At 41.4% G+C, this 19117-nt stretch overlaps 1 protein-coding gene across 2 annotated transcripts; it reads left to right on the forward strand.

Moving 5' to 3' along the window:
* Positions 1–800: 800 nt before the first annotated feature.
* Positions 801–18969, forward strand: LOC311004291 (cohesin subunit SA-2). Of its 2 annotated transcripts, XM_083996281.1 has the most exons (32): positions 801–923; positions 2084–2173; positions 2262–2349; positions 3000–3158; positions 4440–4536; positions 4641–4717; positions 4801–4872; positions 5385–5589; positions 5691–5842; positions 5949–6022; positions 6125–6248; positions 6386–6484; positions 6768–6847; positions 6939–7046; positions 7139–7259; positions 7394–7502; positions 8199–8302; positions 8455–8547; positions 8643–8729; positions 10376–10576; positions 11023–11099; positions 11199–11289; positions 11430–11510; positions 12438–12530; positions 12612–12786; positions 15121–15257; positions 16782–16883; positions 16965–17116; positions 17308–17436; positions 17541–17731; positions 17819–17894; positions 17975–18969. In XM_083996281.1, exons 2-32 carry the CDS (start codon positions 2124–2126, stop codon positions 18108–18110), a joined length of 3540 nt encoding a protein of 1179 aa, XP_083852407.1. In that variant the 5' UTR covers positions 801–923; positions 2084–2123; the 3' UTR covers positions 18111–18969. The 2 variants fall into 2 exon arrangements, with proteins under 2 accessions (XP_083852407.1, XP_083852406.1); XM_083996280.1 differs by lacking the exons at positions 801–923; positions 2084–2173; positions 2262–2349; positions 3000–3158; positions 4440–4536 and having other exon boundaries at positions 4645–4717; positions 16965–17095.
* Positions 18970–19117: the final 148 nt, after the last annotated feature.

The following is a 19117-nucleotide window of genomic DNA, read 5'->3' on the forward strand; positions in this document are numbered from 1 at the left end:
ATGTCTATACCATATACGAAGAGTTTGTATCTGTTTTTTATGTTATGTATGCAGTGTGATATTTGAGTGAGTGCTAAGGGTTAAAACAAGACCATGTCAAAACCTTGCATGTGGCAAATGTTTAAAACATTTTGATAAGCTACTGTAAAATAATGACTCAAACACAAAATTTGAAGAGACAAACTACATCTATTTTTATCTGAAAGATAGTAACAAAAAGGGGAATGTGTTTTAGATTATGATACATTTTGAAATAAGTTATAGTCCCACATCACTTACACTGAAAATACAACACCCTGTCAAAGTGATCTTAGAGGGTCTTTTTAGTGTTGTTAACAACTAGTAGCTAAATGGCTCCCCCTGCTGTCCAATTTATATATCATGTTACACCAGGAAATACCAGGACAGCTCCCTTCTGAATTAGCTGCCGGTTAATTAAAATACATCCAGAACCAACTCTGTGGGATATTCTGCATTGAAGTAAACGCAAGAGGAGCAGCAGGCTATAACACAGTGAGGCGTATTGGTGATTATTGGTCCTGTACAAAATCAATAACATCCCATTGTTCATATGCACACACACTGAAGCTCGAGTCTCGTGTGTATGAAGAAGTTTCCTACAGATGTTTACAGAGCTGCGGTGTGAGCAAAACCAAACCGGACGGCGTCTGTCTGTGACATACCGGCGGTGGGAGGGGCTTAACGATGAGCGACAATTCAGAGCAGCCAATCACGTAAGCCCGCTCCAGTAGCGCAGCCAATCAGGAGGGAGTTCGGCTGTCCAGACGGCTTGACTGTGAGAGCTGGGGAGAAGAAGGAGGATAAATTTGCTGAGGTGTTTTGGTTTTTATTACTGTGACAGCTTTCTGTTTTAAAACGACACTCAGGTGAACATTTGTGAAGAATGAAGACACATAAAGAGGGTGAGTCTGAAAAGTTTGGGAATGACTGGCGTGTCTGTTTTCCCGCCAGTGAGCTGTAATCTCCTATTAAGAGACAGTAAGCTGCAGGACTACTTCAGGAAATGAGGTCCGGTGTTTCAGTGTTTGTTAAAATGTGCTTTACATAAATAAGTTGTAAGAACCGCCGTGTTGTCTCCCCCGTGGGAAAGTGAAACCGCTGTGCCGCTGTGTCCTTGAGCAACCCCTTCAGCTGCAGCTCCTCCCAGTGGAGGGGGCAGGAAACCAACCTGTAACCCCGGCTGCCTCACTGAGAGCCGGGCTGCACATCTACACCTGATCTACACACGGTCCTGGTGCAAGAGATCCACCAGGGACACAATCCATTCATATTTATACGTCGATAATAAATACGAGATTAATATGCGTGCAGGGGATGGATTAATGTCTATACTGTGCTGTGTATTTTATTTATATGCCTTTATTTACTGTGCGAAATTTATAACTTTAGCCTATCTTTTATCCAGTGTTACATTTTATTTGGTCCTGTTTTTATCTATATGTTCATATTTTGTGTTTGTGTCTATTTTTACACAGTGAAGCCACGTGTTCCTAACCTTAGTGATGATTAAGCTGATTCTGATTTTGATTTAGGTTTTATATAGATAAAATGAAAATGTCAGATTTTTCCAGCTTCACAAATGTGAAGATTTGGTGTTTGTCTTTTTCACACGTGATAGTAAAGTGAATTTAATTTTAATTTTTTCTTACATGAGACACCTGGGGTGTTCAGCTTTGTCACCTAGGTTGTAAATAGGCATGTTTCAGTTTGTTGCCACATTATAGACAAAATAATTGAACAGATCGATCCAAAAATAATCGCCAGGGTAATAAATAATGAAAATAACAAATGCATTTTACCAACCATGTTGCATTTTTTTTTTTTTTTTTACTGTTTTCCTTTTCTCATTCACATGTAAACAAAGGATAGTTTCAACAGTAAATAAATTAAAGTTCATCATGTGAAATCTTTCAACCTCAGCGGTCAAAAGTTCATGTTCATGTGATCAGGACGTGATTGATTGGTATTACAGTAATCCTATAGAGATACTCAGATCAAGACGTCCCACCCACCTAAGACTGAAGATACGATCATTAGCACACTGACCGTGTTGTGTTTCTAGATGCAGAGACACAAACCTGAGCCCTGTGTAAAAGTCTGAGATGATCCCGGAGCCGACAGCTACGGCTGCATCCAGGCCCTCAGAGCAGAGGTACGCGTCTAATAACAAAATATGATTCATCCTGTTTATTGATAGGACATTCCTCATGTAATCTAATTTCATGTTTTTGACTCTGCAGTAAGAGCTCTCGTGATGAGGCGAACTCTTCTGGTGCTGTCAATCATTCGGAGGATGAGTCAGGGAATGAGAACAGACAAAAAAGTGTGGTAAGTGTTTGTTAGTGGACTCAGCTCTTATGTGGTTACAAGTGGAAGCAGTTGTAGAGCAATATAATGATAAAAAGGAGAAGTGCACACATAATTGTGTAACTCTATGGTGCCATTGTGTTGGTATTGCGCCCAGCTGTGGATTGAAATAGGCCGTTTTCATAAAGGGACATTTTGACACGTAACAACACAAGAAGCTGTGATGGAAATTACACAGTTAAATTATTTTTGGTCTTCTGGATATTTTTTGATTAGCTCATCGGGAGATCACATTTTAAGCATAAATGTAAAGTGTAAAGTGACACATTTCAGCTTCTGCAGTGTGAAGATCTGCTGCTTTCCTTTGTCATATATGAGAATAAATGGAATAGATTTGGGTAAAACAAGGAATTTTTCACTATTCACTATTTTTCGACCAATGTTTATGATGATTAATAGATTATTAACAACATAATCAGATTATTCACTGATAATGAAGCCCTAAATGTCGTGTTATTGTTGGTTTTTGGTGTAATGAGGCTTCTTAGTGAACTGTCTCTTGATCATAGAAGTACCTCATTCAGAGAAGTGTATTTGGCCAGTTCAGGATGCAGCACTCTACACCCTACAGTACCTTTCTTTATTATTCGTTCCATTTCTTAAATCCACAGAGAAAGAGGAAACGAGCGCATAACGGCTCCGAGAATGTCAAACACAAAAGTGTCAAAGCCGGGCGCAGCAGCGTCGGCAGAGCAGGAGGCAGCAAACAGAGGCATGTGGAGGCCGTCACGCTGTTTGAGGTGATCACCATGGGCAGGAGCGCAATGCAGGTGAGATGATGAACACCTGTTGTTTTAAGACGTATTAACAGTGGGATCACCCCAGGAGTCTCTATTGACATTAAGAAACTTGTGTAATCTTGTTATTTTCAACACAATATTTTACATATGTTATCTTTAAAAGATGTTGAGAAATGAATCTATACTTTTACTTTTTTTGGTTCTGGTGTCTTTTTCATTGTTATTCATTATTATCCTCTATCAACCAGGCAGCTGCAGCCTGTCGCCTGACAACAGCAGTCAAAGCTCAGGAGACACATTTATCATGTCTGGGCTTGTCCACATGAGCTGCCAGTTCAAATTAGAGCTGAATATAAAACACAGTTTTTTTTTCCATTTTATTAGTTTATTTCATAGGGACAGTGCACCACTAATCAACAGAGTTAAAAGAAAAACTGTAAGTGGGCCAGAGTTAGCCAACAAGGCTAGTTTTCGTCCGTTGTCCCTGGCCAGATGTTAAAGGCAACCTTTAAGTAAAAAAAAAGGGCCACAATTAAGTACTTTCAAAACACAACTTACATAACAATCTACCTAGTAAAAGCTCATAATAACAAGTAAAACAGGTAAGAAGTCTGACATACAGCATAACAAAAGCTCATGGCATGCAGACATAACATGCAGACAGGGAGAAGAAGAGCGAGAGAAAGCAAGAGAGGAAAGTACAGCTAGAAACACATGCAAGTAGCACACAGAGCTAAGACATTAGCACTAACAATATCAGACATTACAAGGCAGGACATACAATGGCAGGCATTGGGCAAGAAAACAATTTTTAAAATATGGCTGTACATTAGTGTATTTATGAATTGTTGTGCCCATAAAGCTCTCAGATTAACCACAGTGTTAACTAGTTTGATCTAAAGAGGAAGATTGAGAGTTTTGCTAGTTTGTTAAGTTAATTATGTTTTTACACTGATTTTATTTCAGCTGTGTTTTCATTGTGATTGCCACCAAGCTTATTTCAAGCCTTTACTGTGAAGCAGTTTGTAACTTTTGTTTCGAAAGTGCCTCATAACTCATCTGTGTCTATTTTGTTATGTAATGATAGTTGGGTTTGATCATTGACACACTTAGGATGTAATTGCTGCAAACAGACTGAACCCACATCCTCAACATAAAAGCACCTGACGATATCAGCTGATGTTATCTGGTGTGTTTTCACAACATTAACACAAACTCACTCTGATTTGTGTGTGTGTGTGTGTGTGTGTGTGTGTGTGTGTGTGTGTGTGTGTGTGTGTGTGTGTGTGTGTGTGTGTGATGCTGGACCAGGCGGTGATAGACGACTGGATTGAGGCCTATGTGACTGACAGAGACTCTTCGCTCCTTGACCTCATCAGTTTCTTCATCCAGTGCTCTGGATGTAAAGGCGAGAGGATGCTACATACAGTATGCACACATCTGTAAACATCTGCCCACACATGCAGACCACACAGAGTCACACCCGTGTGTTTCCCCTCTTCTCTATCCCAGGTGTGGTCACAGCAGAGATGTGTCAGAGCAGAGAGGACAGTGATGTGATGAGTAAGATGGTCGAGGAGCTGGACGAGGTGAGACGACTTCAGCCTGTGTGTGTGTCACTGCTGCATCAGTGTTTTTACACTTTGACTGAAACTGTGTGTGTGTGTTTCAGGTGTCCAGTCTGCAGTATAAGAAGTTTCTGGCCTTTCCGTGGATCCTCACAGTCACATGGCCCATGGACTCAGTCAGTAGCACATCATTAATCTATTTAATGTATTTTTCATCCTGGAGGTTTCATTCAGTTTATTTTACACCTTTTTGTTGATATCCAGTTTTTGTTGTGTTGTCTTTATCCCAAACACTTAACCCCTTAAAGTCACTTTGGAACATGTATCTCATTTTTTATTTATTTTATTTTATTTATAGACTGATTTTTTATCTCATTGTTTTATTTATTTATTTTTAACCTATATCTGTAGGAAATTTGCTCTTGGCGTTTTTAATTATTTTAATTATTTGTTTTTATTTTATGCTTTTATATTTAGTTAATGGATTATGTCTCTTGTTTTATGTTTTTATGTCTTGTTTTGATTGTTCGAATTGTGTTGGTTGTTTTGACTCTCGACAGCAAAACTAGTTTACCCTTGGGTATCAATAAAGTAACCTGAACCTGAACCTAATATACATAAAGTAAAGTTAGGATTTCATCTACCTGAGACTCTTAACCTGCTCTCTTCTCCCTCCTCTCCGCTGTAGGACAGTACGGAGTATCCTCTGACTCAGCCCGGTCCGTACGGCCGCTGGTTTCACTCCGAGTTCTGTGAGTTCGTGTCGGTGCTGGTGGCTCAGTGTCAGCACAGCGTCATCTTCGACGGTTACCTGATGAACACGCTGATCTCGCTGCTCACGGAGCTGTCCGACTCTTACGTGCGAGCCTTCAGACACACCTGCACGCTCGCAGGTAAGGAGCAGACAAGACACACACACGTACACTAACACAGATTCATACGTGTATAAAATAAAGTGATCTGAGCTCTGATCTGTGTGTCACGTCTCTATCAGCCATGAAGCTGCTGAGCTCTCTGGTGGGCGTGGCTCTGAGCCTGAGCGTCGGGATTGAAAACAGTCAGAAACTGTACAAGGTGCAGAAAACAAAGACCTCGAGACAGAGAAACACGTCGCAGCTGGAGAGAATCCAGAAGAAGATCACAGAGGTGAGACTTGTCACTTTGTAGTCGACTCTGCAGAGGGGAATTGAGAAGATTTTGTCTTTGCTCTACGTGAATCTCACTCTCTTTGACTTTGCCTCTGCTCCTCCAGCTGCAGGAGAAGAGGGTGGAGATAGAGAGCATGATGGATATCATCTTCAAAGGGGTTTTTCTCAAGAGATATCGGTAAAATAAAGTCAAACTTTCTCTGACAGTCTGTGTGCATTACAATATTATTTCATTCACTTTGGTAGAAAATGTTGTGTGTCTGTGTCTGTTTCTGCGCAGTGATGTACTTCCTGAGATCCGCTCCATCTGTGTGGAGGAGTTGGGTCTGTGGATGAAGCTCTACAGCTCTGAGTTCCTCAACGACAGCTACCTCAAATACATGGGCTGGATGATGAACGACAAGGTAAGAAACAGCAAAGACAAAACACAAAATGATTGAAAGATTTTGTCTCAGCGATACATTTAAATCGTAATGAAAGATCACAGCTGGATATTTTTATGAACATTTGAAACAAGCTCTTCACTGTTTTCATCTTTCAGACTCCAGATGTGCGTCTCAAGTGTGTGTTAGGTCTGCAGGGTTTGTATGAAGACCCTCTGCTTCTCCCCAAACTGGACCTGTTCACCAGCCGCTTCAAGGTAACCACACCTGCTTAAAGCTGCATCAAGGGATTACGGTCAGCAGGGGGCAGCAAAACAAAACAACACAGACAGATGTAGTCATTAAATAGAAATTCAGTGTTCAATATTTGCACATTTGTAGCACTTTTTCAGTTTGTATACTTTCGCCTTTTGCTACTTGAATTGAGTTTGATCAGAGTCCATAAACCAATAACCAAAACAAAGTTGATGATTAAGGCTGAAATGTTCTTTGTGCTCATGTGTGATTTTGTGTGTGTGTTGATTCCTGTCGGCGTCCTAGGACCGGATGATCTCCATGACTCTGGATAAAGACAACGAAGTGGCGGTGCAGACCATGAAACTCCTGCTCCTCCTCTCCAAGTCAGTCACCAGCGTGTTTGTTTGTTGTTCTTTATTCTCCTCATGCTTCACCATTTCCTGTTGTCATAACTTCTACTGTAATAATCCACAGAACATCGGATGACGTGCTCAGTCCAGATGACTACAGGCAGCTGCTCCAGTTTGTTTACTCTTCTCAGCGACCTCTCGCAGCCACTGCAGGAGAGCTGCTCTTCTCCAGGTCCGTCCACCTCCGCCATTAATAAAATATAATATAAAACAACACACAAACAACTATTAAGTGTTCACCTGGATGTTGTTGGTCTGTCTCAGGCTTCTCAGCACCGCAGCACCTGCAGCTGATACTCAGGAACAACAAAACGAGGAGGAGGCTCATAAACAGCAAACTTCAGCCAGACTGAAGGCTCTGCTGAACTTCTACCAGCAGTCAGAGGTAAAATGTTTCACATCTTTCAATTGGACGCAAGGTAAACAATCTGGGTTTATTAGCATCACAGAGGCCCTTTGTGCTTTATATGTTCGTGTGTTTTCACGATGCTGTGTGTGTGTGTTTGTCTGCGTCTGCAGCTGCACAAACATGTGGTGTACCTGGTGGACAGTCTGTGGGACTGTGCTGGAGCTCTGCTGAAGGACTGGGCCACACTCACATCCATACTGCTGCAGGACCACAGTCCAGGTGAGAGAGAGGAGCAGAAATGTCCTTAAGAGTCGTGTTGAATCATGTTTTCAAAAAAACGTTAGCCAATTTAAGGATTCATTTGTGAGTGATTTTGATCAATAATACAGATTAATTAATTTAATCTTTCCTTTGTTATTGATCTATTTCCTCTCTCTTTCTTTTCTAAATGCAAAATGAATAGAGTGCTACACCAACACCACCATTTGTTCAAATCTAATAAAAACCTTTGAAAAAAAAAGCTTATTCACATTGAGGGAATAGTTTTACAAATCATTTGATTGAAACATTTTCTCCTGTACTACAGATAAATATGGTCATGTAGAAGGTTTTCCTTAAAGCTAGTGCTTATTGATGACTAGAGCATATTGCTAAGTGTTATTGGGATGAACACTATAGCTTTGTCATGCAATCCTGTACTCTGCATGCTGTTACTGAATCATCTAAAATCTTATTTTTGTTGTCTAGTCTCCATATTAGATAGAAATTCACATTAAATGTTCTATTTTGATTTAAATTTAATCATGTAAAACTGATTTGGTGCTTGGTCTGCCTTATTCTATTACAGCTGGAAATCTTTTTGATGACAATCTGTGTGTACAGTATCTGAAAAACCTCTGTTTACCTCATATGTTTTGCTTTCAGAAAAGTTTACTTCATCTACAGTATGACATATTTGTGTGTGTGTGTGTGTAGGTCTTACACTGGCAGAGCAGGCCGTGCTTGTAGAGATCCTGGTGGCGTCGGTGCGTCAGGCCTCAGAGGGGCCGGTGCTGCCCGGGAGGAGCGGAGCCAAGAAGGTCAGAGGGGGAAAATGTCTGAAATTTATGGCATTGCGTATTATAACAGTTTTAAATCATATTTTACTTGATAATGAACTTTGGAAAAAAGCATGTGCCACATGGAGAGAAACGTAAATGTACTTATAAAATGTGGTATTTTAACTTCTCAGGCAACAAGCGCTAAAGAAAAGAAGCTTCAGATGGACGACTGCGCTAAACTCACTGAACATCTCCTCATGGTGCTTCCTCAGTTACTGTCAAAGGTATTTATCAAACACACAGTTGTTATATAATGTTTTCTGCAAGACAGTCGGACGCTGTGCCTCCATTTTTGCTCCTCTGATTTATGTGTGTGCAGTTCTCAAGCAGCCGGGACATCGTGGCCTCCCTGATGAGGATCCCTCAGTACTTCCTCCCTGAGTGTCCAGAGCCTGAAAACACACAGGTTCGTTCCCAGACCGTCAACGTATTATTATTACACAACCAGTGAGATGATGAATGAGAAATGAATGAGCTGACACACGTCCCTCATCTTTAACATCACCATTAACTCTGTGGACTCGGGGCCAAAGAATTGAAGCCATGAAATCAAACTTAAATGTGATTTTTAAATTTAGAAAACATTACTGAAGCACTGTTATTGAACGAACGGGGGATTACAGATGGATTATGAAAACAGAGGTAATGCTGAGAACTTTCCTCGCAGCTCAAGGCAGCGCTGGTCTTTATGTATTCATGGGCAAAATTTAAATGGTGAAATTACAGCAATTTCAGCTGAAATCACAAAAGTTGGACAGAAAACGTATCCCGGCTCCTAAAACCAAGGCAATTATTTTGTTGTTTGATTATCGGATTTATCGGCTAATTATTTTTTGTTTCATTAGACTATCCATCATGTCGTGTATACAGTGTCAAAACACTATAATCAAATGTGCTGTATTGAACTTGTTTATTTTATTTTAAATCCAAAAATGACAGAATATAGAGACTCCCGCACACTGTAATAAAAAATGGTTCAAGCCATCTTAAGTGGAGAGTGGCTGCATGCCCGCTCGCAATCACAGTGATTGTACAAAAAAACATATTTTATATATAGATATACAAACGAAAGATAATAGAAAAGCACTAGATTGTAGATAAGTAAACATGTCAAGAGCAGTTGACAGAAAACAAAACACCTTACAGAACACTTAAGGTCAGGAATACCTAGAGGGGCCTAGAGATTTGACACCTGTATTCAGGAATAGATGAAAAATCAAATAAATTCATAAACACTTCAATGAAGGTCTGCAGAATAATCTGTATGCATGTCTATATGTGTCTGAACACACAGTGAGCAGGAGGAGAATCATGGACCTGACTGTTCGAGTTCCTATTTAACATGCATACAGGACTGTCGCAGGGTCAGCGGGGCAGCAGACAAATACTATAATATAATATAACCAATGGGGACTATCCAAAAAAGATCCAGAGTACCTACAAAATAACAACTCAGCATTATAAAGCAATCACAGGAAGACGTTTAATGACACTTCATCGTTTAGTCATTGTAGGGCCAGAGTGAAGGGTATATATCCAACAGCACTCTCGCTGCTTTAGGAGTCTGTCATGGTCCCTGCCCCCCTGGGGTGGGGGGGCTGCTCTAATCCACAGAAGCTCAAGTCCAAAAAGAACAAAAGCAAGTTGTTATGACTTGAAACTGAGAGAAGCAGAAAACACTCACTTGTGTGGCTTCACTGAAAATATATATATTTTTTAAATTTTTGAGTAAAATGTTATTGATTTCATGATGATTAACTCATAAAATAAGCAAAAACATCTTTCAGCAAGGTCAAGACAGTGCATCCATCATCCAATACAATGGTAGGAAGTCACCAGTCCATCACAGGGCCGACATAGAGACAACCAACCAGTCACAGTCACATCCACACCTATAGTCACCAGTCAACCTGATGGGCATGTGTTAGGACAGTTGGAGAAGCTGTAGAGAACAAGTGAGAACAAACAAACTCTCACACGGAGATGCCCCAGGGGCCCAGGACTGTCTTCTTATTTATTTGCCCATCTCATCATTAACTGTTTCTTCTCCAGGCGGTGTCCACCCTGGTGGCAGAGATGGGGGCTGTTTTGGAGCGCCACTCGGGCCCCGCTGTCCTGGAGGCAGCGGCCCGCACGTACCTCAGTCTGTGTGCGGAGGAGACGAGCTGGTGCTCCGTGTCCCGGGCTGCCAGAGACTCTCTGGTCCAGACCTGGGTGGACCAGCTGACGGTCCTGCTGGAGGACTCAGTCAGGGTGAGTGAGCACAACGAGTTGATTCACAACGGAGCCTAATGGTGCGACAGGAATCAGGACTCCTCAGGTCGTCAATTATTTCAGCTGCACAAAATAGTGAAGTGTTGTGTGTGTGTGTTTATGTTTTCTTTCTTTTTTTAAATGTATATTTTCTTTTTCTTTCTAGTTTAGTTGTATATGCCCCTCTCTATTTATATACTGTATATATTCTAGATTTGTATTTTAGATTTGTAGACTGTCTTAAATGTTTATCGTCTACTCTGCACCGAGGGTCTGAAAGAAACATAATTTAGATCCTCTGTATGTCCTGTGAATACTGTAGAATTGACAATAAAGCCGGCTTTGACTTTGACTTTGACTAAATCACTGGACACCGTCACATCCAGGCCTTAAATCCTTCCTCTCCAGGTTCACAGCCGGACTGGTTTTCTCTTTGTCTGTTACAGAGCGACTTATTCTCTGCCGATGAAGAGAAAACTGGAGACATTTTAGCGACACTGAAGAAGCTCCGAGCTTTCCACAAGTAAGATTATTCCTAAGATTAATCCACAGTGCAGTGTTCAGCCAATGACGTGTGTTTATGTCGTGTACGTATCTGCTTCGTCTCTCCGTGTCGTCGCAGCTGTCACGACCTCTCTCGGTGGAGTGTGTTTGAGCTGCTCTCTCCTCTCCTGTCGGTGGAGAGCGGTCAGGGAGCAGCGCCACCGCCCGAGGTACCACAACCTCTCCCTACAAACACATAACAAGCACTGATGATTTAACTTCACACTGTCCAAGCGCTTTCATGTTGTTTATCCACAGTTTTTCTAAGATAACTGTCCTGACTGTCTCCTCTGCTCCTCTCGGTCTGAAGCTGCTGCTGGAGGTTCTGCAGTGTCTCTGTTACTTCATACTCTGGTCCCTGAACACCAGCGGAGAAACTCTCACCTCCAGAGTGAGTTACATCTGCTTCAATAAGTTTTTAACTGGAGTATAAGTTAACATCATGAAATATTTATATTTCTTTTTCAGAAATGGAAACCAGTGTAGGAATATACATATTCCTAAAATAATCAATATTTAATCAGGATGTCTTATCAAAATCAAGATCTCTTCTGCAAGTAAAACCTGGACACAGCAGATAAAAAGAAAAATAAACATGTTTGCAAATGAGTCACTGATTAAAATACTGAATTGCGATTAATTGCATTTGTGTACTGAGATAATTATGATTAATTCCAAGTTAATCACTCATTCTTTATTTGTTCAAAAGTACCTTAAAGAGGTATTTTTCAGGTGTTTATTAATGGACAATTATGTTTCTTTAGGAAAATGTAATTTTATTATACATTAACCAGAAACATGAACAAATATTGTGCAGAAACTCGAGAAGGCCTCACTTAAATAATAACATTAAAATAAATAATATCATTTTAACAAAGTGTGAGGAGGAGAAGGAAAGAATTGAAAAGTATTGTCTTTAAAATGTCATTGGAAATATGTTTTCTCAGGGGGGGGGTTTCCCTTACTGATCTTATTGTGTTATCAGCAGTGATGAATATAAACTGTTAAGTACTCTCAGCTTTATTAATGGGAACTTTTAAGCCTCATGTACAGTAGCTGACATTTACAGAGTTCAGGCTGTGGCTGAAACAAATGTTAAGTAAACAACAGGAAGGACGACACAGAGGACACAAAAGCTGTGAGGGAGGGAGAGAGGGAGGGAGGGAAGAGGGGAGACTAATGATGGGTGTTTAAGTGTGACTGTGTTTCTCCAATAGTACATAGTAGTGACACTACACCTGCATGATGTCTGAACAGATTTAGTTTCTCTGTTCCCTTTTTGAAAACATGCACGTTAATAAATGTGTGTGTGTTGAAGGAAAAGGCCGTGGCCCAGAGACTGCAGCTGCGTCTGTTCTGCGAGAGGAGTCACCACTGTCTCTCCCACTCCGACCACAGCGTGCAGCAGCAGGTCGGCAGGAGCTGTTGATTTTAGCAGTGATTCACTCTTTGTCGTAGCCATTTTTTAACCTTCTTCATTTTCCCGTTGAAGGCTTTTCTGGGGGTGTGCGACGTCCTGACGGCTCATTCCTACCAGCTGCATGTGTGGGACCCCAGCTCCTTTGGTCCGCTGCTCTACACGCCCAGTCCCAAACTGCAGAGGGCGCTGTTGACCTTCGTATGCAAGCAGGTCTTTGTTGGGCCGGACTGTGACAGCCAGAGCAGAGGTGAGGGATGTTTGAACGTTCATCTGCTGAGGGAGGAAAGTTCCTCCGTGCTAGATGATTTTAAGTGACGTTTTGTTCAATAAGGAAACATATACAAAAGTGATTCACTCTTCAGTTTCATAAAATCAGTGTCCTTAAAATATTTAATTTCTAGTCAACTTTGGACAACCAAACACGATTGGCTTGATAACCAGTAGTTTACAGCTGCTTTGAACTCTCTGTTTGACATATTTTCTACCAAATGAAGATTTTCTGTTTTGTGTCTGAATCTCTCATGGACACTGACATGTGTTAATGAAACACTCTCAACTTTCTCTTCACATTATTTCCTATTCTTTTCTTTAACACTAACACAATGAGCACGTACTAAATAACTGTGGAAACACTTTTCTCCATTTTCCTTATAATTAGAACCATACTGGGCAGTTTGTATTTAGGAAATAAACACCTAATACCAACTTAAATAAATATATAGGACACATAAAAGTAAGTTTCACTAATGTAGTTTTACCAAACACATCAGGAATCACCGCTTATTCTCAGCAGAGTTTTTTTTTTATAATTTGGTGGAGCATTGTCACATTAGTATAGTTTCAAGGGACACTGATGCTTCAATGCATAAGCAGCATTTTATTACTGTTGCTGCTTGAGGTGGAGTCTTGGAGACTTTGTTCTTTAAGACACTGTGATATTGGTAAAACCCCTGTTTTAATTGTGAACAACAATATTTTTAAGCATAGTAGGGGGGGGGGGGGGGGGGGGGTGCGTGGCGCAGTGGTTAAGGCGGCCGCCCCATGTGGAGGCTGCGGTCCTCAGCGCAGGCGTCCCCGGTTCGGGTCCCGCGTCAGGCGGACCTTTCCTGCATGTCGTTCCCCCTCTCTCTGCCTCCCCCTTTCCTGTCTATCTATACTGTGTGCTATCAAATAAAAAAAAGGCAAAAACGCCCCAAAAAAAAAAAAAAAAAAAAATGTAGGGGAATGTAAATTACCTGAGTAGATATACTTATCTATCCTACAAAACTCCCCTTCTACAATCGAGTGGTTGTTGTGATCACAGTTCATTCAATATTTGTTTTCATAATGTTGGTTGTTCTCACACTGAACTACTCAGAAAAATGCATCAATCTACTTATTTCATGACCTTTGCCTCGTCACACGGCCGCTTCGTAGCGGTGTGTTTGACAAACGCTCCCCGACCCCGGCAGCGTGCGGGACAGCAGGGAGAAAAACACACTGCAGCGTTCAGTACAGTAGATGGCACTCTCTCACTCTGCCAGAGCCGCCTCCTGTTTCCGGGCCCTTCGCTTTGCTTTGCTCTGAGTGCAGCAGCTCACCGTGGTGAAAACATGCAGGTATTAAATGCACGGCCACACATTTGGCTTAATAAGTGAGTGCAGAGCTGCCTGCTGACTGTAAATGGGGCCTGATTACCAACCTGACCTGACAATTGACCCTCGATTACAAAGGAAACCCTGTTAATACCTTCAGACTGGAACAGTGTTGACTAATTTGTATGAAAGGCTCGCTTATGCAAAGCGATGCGAGGCCTGTGAATTGATGACAGAGGTACGATCCTGTCTGATCTAACATGAGAAAAACTAGAGTGACACGTTGGAAATACATCTGGGACGTTCTCTCTGCGAGGATCCTGCAGGTAAACTTATGAATTCATTCATGTCCCGGCTGTAACTAAAACATTTTATTATCTTTACAATACGTAGTTTCTACTTTCAGAAACATATTGCATCCAAATATAGGAGAGTCCAGAGAAGTCAATAACTGTCCTGGTGGGAATCTCTTAAATGTTCAACCGAATATAATACAGGATTATTGGTTTTTGAACATGTAATAAAAAGCTATTGTTTTATTGGATTTGCCTGGTAACGGTTTTGTTATATAGACAGTGTTTTCTATTAGCTGCTGGATCAGAGATCACTCGGAGGGCAAGGGCACTGAGTTAAATCATAAAATCAGGGCAATCTCTTTCCGTGAGAAAATTCCATTAACTCTGGCTCACCTCCGAGCCTATTTTATTAGCCTTGTGAAAGATTGAAGCCACATGGTGTCACAACCATAACTCTACTCTTATGTTATCTTTGATTTCCACCTGCTAAAGCCATTGTCCTGAAACTAAGTAAAACTCTCTTTTCCGCCTGCGCTTTGTTCTTTTCTTTCTGTTATATGATTTCTCATGATTAATCACTCCTCTTACTTCACCCCCCTGCTTCCCTTCCCCTTCTCTCTCTCTCTCTCTCTCTCTCTCTCTCTCTCTCTCTCCGTCTCTCTCTCTCTCCGTCTCTCTCTCTCCACTTCAACTCCGTCTGTTCTCCCTCAGCGAGCGAAGCCTTGGAGGTGGAGAGGCTGGAGGACCTCCACAGGCGGAGGAACCTGCTGGCGGCCTTCTGCAAGCTGATAGTGCACGGGGTGCTGGAGATGAGCGTGGCAGCTGAGGTCTTCATGTTCTACATGAAGGTAAAGGTGAACTCCCCCCTCCCCCCCCCCCCCCCAAAAAAGGGAAAGTTCAACAGTTTTGGGAAATGAGTTGGCCGAGAACATGAGTTACGATCTGATGTCTGTCAGTGGTGAATATGACGCTTCAGTCAGCAGCTGATTAACTCACTCGTACACAGAGACATGAAATAAATACGGCTCTGTCCAAAAGTAACAACATCAGTCCACCAGCACCTCTTAAGTTTGTCTGTTGGACTCAAACGCAAGACGAAGGAGGGGGGAAGTCACTTCAGCCACTCGCACAGAGCCAACAGTGTAGCAAAAGGTGAAAAACGTAGAGTATAAAAACCCTAAATACAAACCCGGTGTCAACCCTCTGTACTGTATGTCTTCTTGTCAACTAGAGTGGAGTGTATTTATATTTATATTATTTATATAGACAATCAGTAATCAGATGGTGGAATCACAGCAGCAGACGGGTTAACAGACACTGAGGCCCTGTCGAACTTCAGTCACCAAAAGGCCAAACTTTAAGAGTCTATCACAGAAAAGATCTTCAAAAAGTAGCCTCACATTTACGGCCTTATCAATTAAATAATATTTAACACAGTGTCAGAAAAGGTCTGGACGCACCAGAGCATCAACCTTAAAAAATCCAGTCAGTCTCTTGTTGAGATGATCACCTCCTAATGAACTGCTCCATAGACTCCATAGTGTCCTTGTTGCCTCAGCCGTTACAGTAATAGTGGACAATGTTTTACTACACAGTGAAGGTCGCTGATCGACTCTTAACTTCACAAAATCCAGAGTGTAAAAAAGGACAGGTTGTGTTTTCTAAGAGGAGATTTGTACTGGAGTGTCTCCTGGTGCAGGGAGACTCTAGGCAGTCACCGCACCCAACCAGGCTAGCAGTTTATACCCGTTTCCAGTGTTCATGCTAAGCCAAGCTAAGCATGTATTTTTAAAATTATTATTGGAGTCATAAAATTGATACATTTATTCCAAATTTGATAGACTTAGTCTTTTTGAATCCTCAGAGAATACGTCAAGTTTTCCATTTTGAATATTTCCAGAATCATTCCAGTGCCGCTCATGTATTATCATCACATCCGAGCTCTGAGTGTCAGATCCTCCGTTCGGTAACACCTCAGGTTGTCTCAGTCTCGGCTGAAATTCCTTCCATTGAACAATAAAACGATTTTTGTTAAACCTGTTTCTCAAGTTGAGCTTCTTTTTCCCGTTCAAACAAAATGCAGTAACCAGAGATGACTCATCTCCTCCCTCAAACCCAACATTAAAATTTCATTATCAGTTTTATTGGCATGCATTGATGTTTCTCTCCATTTCCATAGAAAATAATGGCTTTTTCTCATGTTGGTGAAAGATACCTGGGTACAAGCTGTAGGAAATAAAGCTGCAATCTGAGCTTTAAAATGATTTTTACTTTGCAGTGGATGGAATATTGTTTTAATTTTTAAAATCCCATCTGAATGTATGAATGCGGATAAATGTCTGGAATAATATTTTCTCCGTCTCCGTCCTCAGTATTTTAACGACTTTGGAGACATCATCAAGGAGACGATGTACAGGACCAGACAGACGGATAAGCTAGAGAGCGCTCGTACTCTGGTGCTGTGTTTGCAGCAGGTACAGTCACACCGTCACACACCTCGCTGGTATATGGACACAGGAAGATGCTCATGTGTTTGTTTGTTTTTTGCTCTCCAGCTGTTTGTGCGTCTGAAAAAGGAGCAGGAGAGCGGCGGCAGGGCTCATCCGGGGGTCCAGACCTTCACCAGCATCAAGGAGCTGGCTCGCCGGTTCGCTCTGACCTTCGGTGACCTCGTCAAGTTCCGCGAGTGCGTCGTGGTGATCCACAGGTGGACGTTGCTTCTTGTTTCTCACAACTTGGATTTACGTTTTTTGGGAGATTTCCTTGTTTTTAAAATTTGGGCAAAGAAGAAACTCCCACACACTTTCTTCTCACTTGCAATATTTTTGATTTGTTAAAAGGGCAACGTTTCGGTTGTTTAACCTTCTCCAGGGCGATTTTTTTTGTTTATTTGTTTAGGAACGGCATCGAGTTTGTGTTCCAAGAGTTCAGCCAAACCCCGGACACACCTACTCCTCCGTACCTGTCTTACCTCACCATCCTCAGCGAGTTCTCGTGCAAACTGCTCAAACCAGATAAGAAGACAGTGTGAGTGCTGCAGACAGGTTTTTATTTTAAAAATAAACATCTCAAACATTTTGCTTTTTTAAAAAAAAAAAAAACGTCTTGAGAGTTTGTTCGTGTCTGTGCAGGTTCTCCTACCTGCAGAGACACACAGCGGAGCACATCATTGACCTCAGGGACGAGTGCTGGCAGCCGCTGATCTACTACCGCGCGTCTCTGCTGGCGGCAGCCGAAGGCGAGGACGCCGTGTCCTACGTCAGCTCTGACAGGAGGCCCCACCCACCCAATCGCTCGCCCTTCTCCAAACAAAAACTTGAAGGTGTTGCATTTAAAAAACAAAGTCACCCACAGAATCACTATATATGTAAATTATTATTCATCCTGTGTGTCTTTTCTGTTCTTTTAGGAAGCAAGTCCCCCTGTCCGTTCAGCCCCGCTGACACCAAACTCAGTAAAGGTAACAGGTCGAACTTCAGTCCAAGGTGAGCTTGACATTTTACTGACCTGTTACAAACCAAATCTTCGTCCTCGTACTCGTGTTAAACTGCTTCGTCCTCCTCAGCCAACAGGAGAAGACACCTGATGTGGATGTGTTTTCTGTCCCGCTGGACCCTCCTGCACGGAGACTGAACACCGAGGGATCTGTCCACAGCGCAGGCAACGAAGTGGACGACGACACTGTGGACATCGAACTATAAATACTACGAGGACGCTTTGGGAACACTGGTGCTCCTGTGTGAACAGCAACACGTCACTGGACGGCATGAACTCCTCTCTTTGTTTTTGCACCTTCTAAATGCTTTTTGTACAATTCTCTAAAAAGACAAGTTTCTTGCTTCTTTCTTGCTCTATGTTTATTTTTGTTTATTTTTATCAGGACACAAGCTTTATGTAGAGGTCTGGTGATATTCTGTATTTTTCTTACTGTCGGCGAAGCCACAGGAAAGACCAAAACTAGTGCTCAGTTTTGTATATGTAGACGGAGCCTGATGTTTCTTCCACTGTTCTCATTAAAGGACCAAAATAATCAGCCACTGAAAATAGTCCCTTCTAAATGCACCTTTAACTCATATTTGATCAAATTTTACTAAAAACTACTTTTCCCAGCTGCTTCAGGGAACAACTTTGTCCTTTCAAAACAAGAAACTATATGTGTTTGATTCATTTGAAGGCTAAAAGATCTTCATTAGGTGCATATTTAAAAAATAAGGAATATATAGAATAACGCCAGATCTAAAAGTATTATTTATTCACAGACCACATTCAGGACAAATTTGATCAGTGTGTGTACACGTTTTGTTTTTACAGCTGTACTGTAGTCTGTACTTGAATGTTTACAGATGACACTAAAAGATCCATCTTTTGTTTTTCTTTTGGATCAAACTCAGGTCCAAGATTTTGTTGTGTTATCTGTTTTTGAGTAAGATCATGTTCCACTGTCCTACTTTGTCACATTATTTTTGCTCCTCAGAGGAAGTCGTTGGCTCACAGTGAGCCAAAAGCTACTCATATATTACTGTAAATTAACCTGAATTAAAAAAATAAATAAATCCAAAACATGTACATTTTCCAATTTTTAAACACCTGTAAAGCAAAGTGATTTTTACTTTCTGTAATTATTAAGCCTAAAATCTAACATTGAACACATCAGAGACAGTTTTGTTGGCTGAATCAAATCAAACTGCAGAGTCTTGTTTTATTTACT

The sequence above is a fragment of the Trachurus trachurus genome (genome assembly GCF_905171665.1).
Source record: "Trachurus trachurus genome assembly, chromosome: 21".
Lineage (NCBI taxonomy): Eukaryota > Metazoa > Chordata > Actinopteri > Carangiformes > Carangidae > Trachurus > Trachurus trachurus.

What these genes read in the sequence shown, in the direction of transcription:
- LOC311004291 (XM_083996281.1), top strand. Translation starts at nt 2,124, where the DNA reads ATGATCCCGGAGCCGACAGCTACGGCTGCATCCAGGCCCTCAGAGCAG. An exon ending in CTCCTGCTCCTCCTCTCCAA is followed by an intron (nt 6,848 to 6,938) that starts GTCAGTCACCAG and finishes AATAATCCACAG; the next exon opens with AACATCGGATGACGTGCTCA. An exon ending in TGGTGCTGTGTTTGCAGCAG is followed by an intron (nt 16,884 to 16,964) that starts GTACAGTCACAC and finishes TTTGCTCTCCAG; the next exon opens with CTGTTTGTGCGTCTGAAAAA.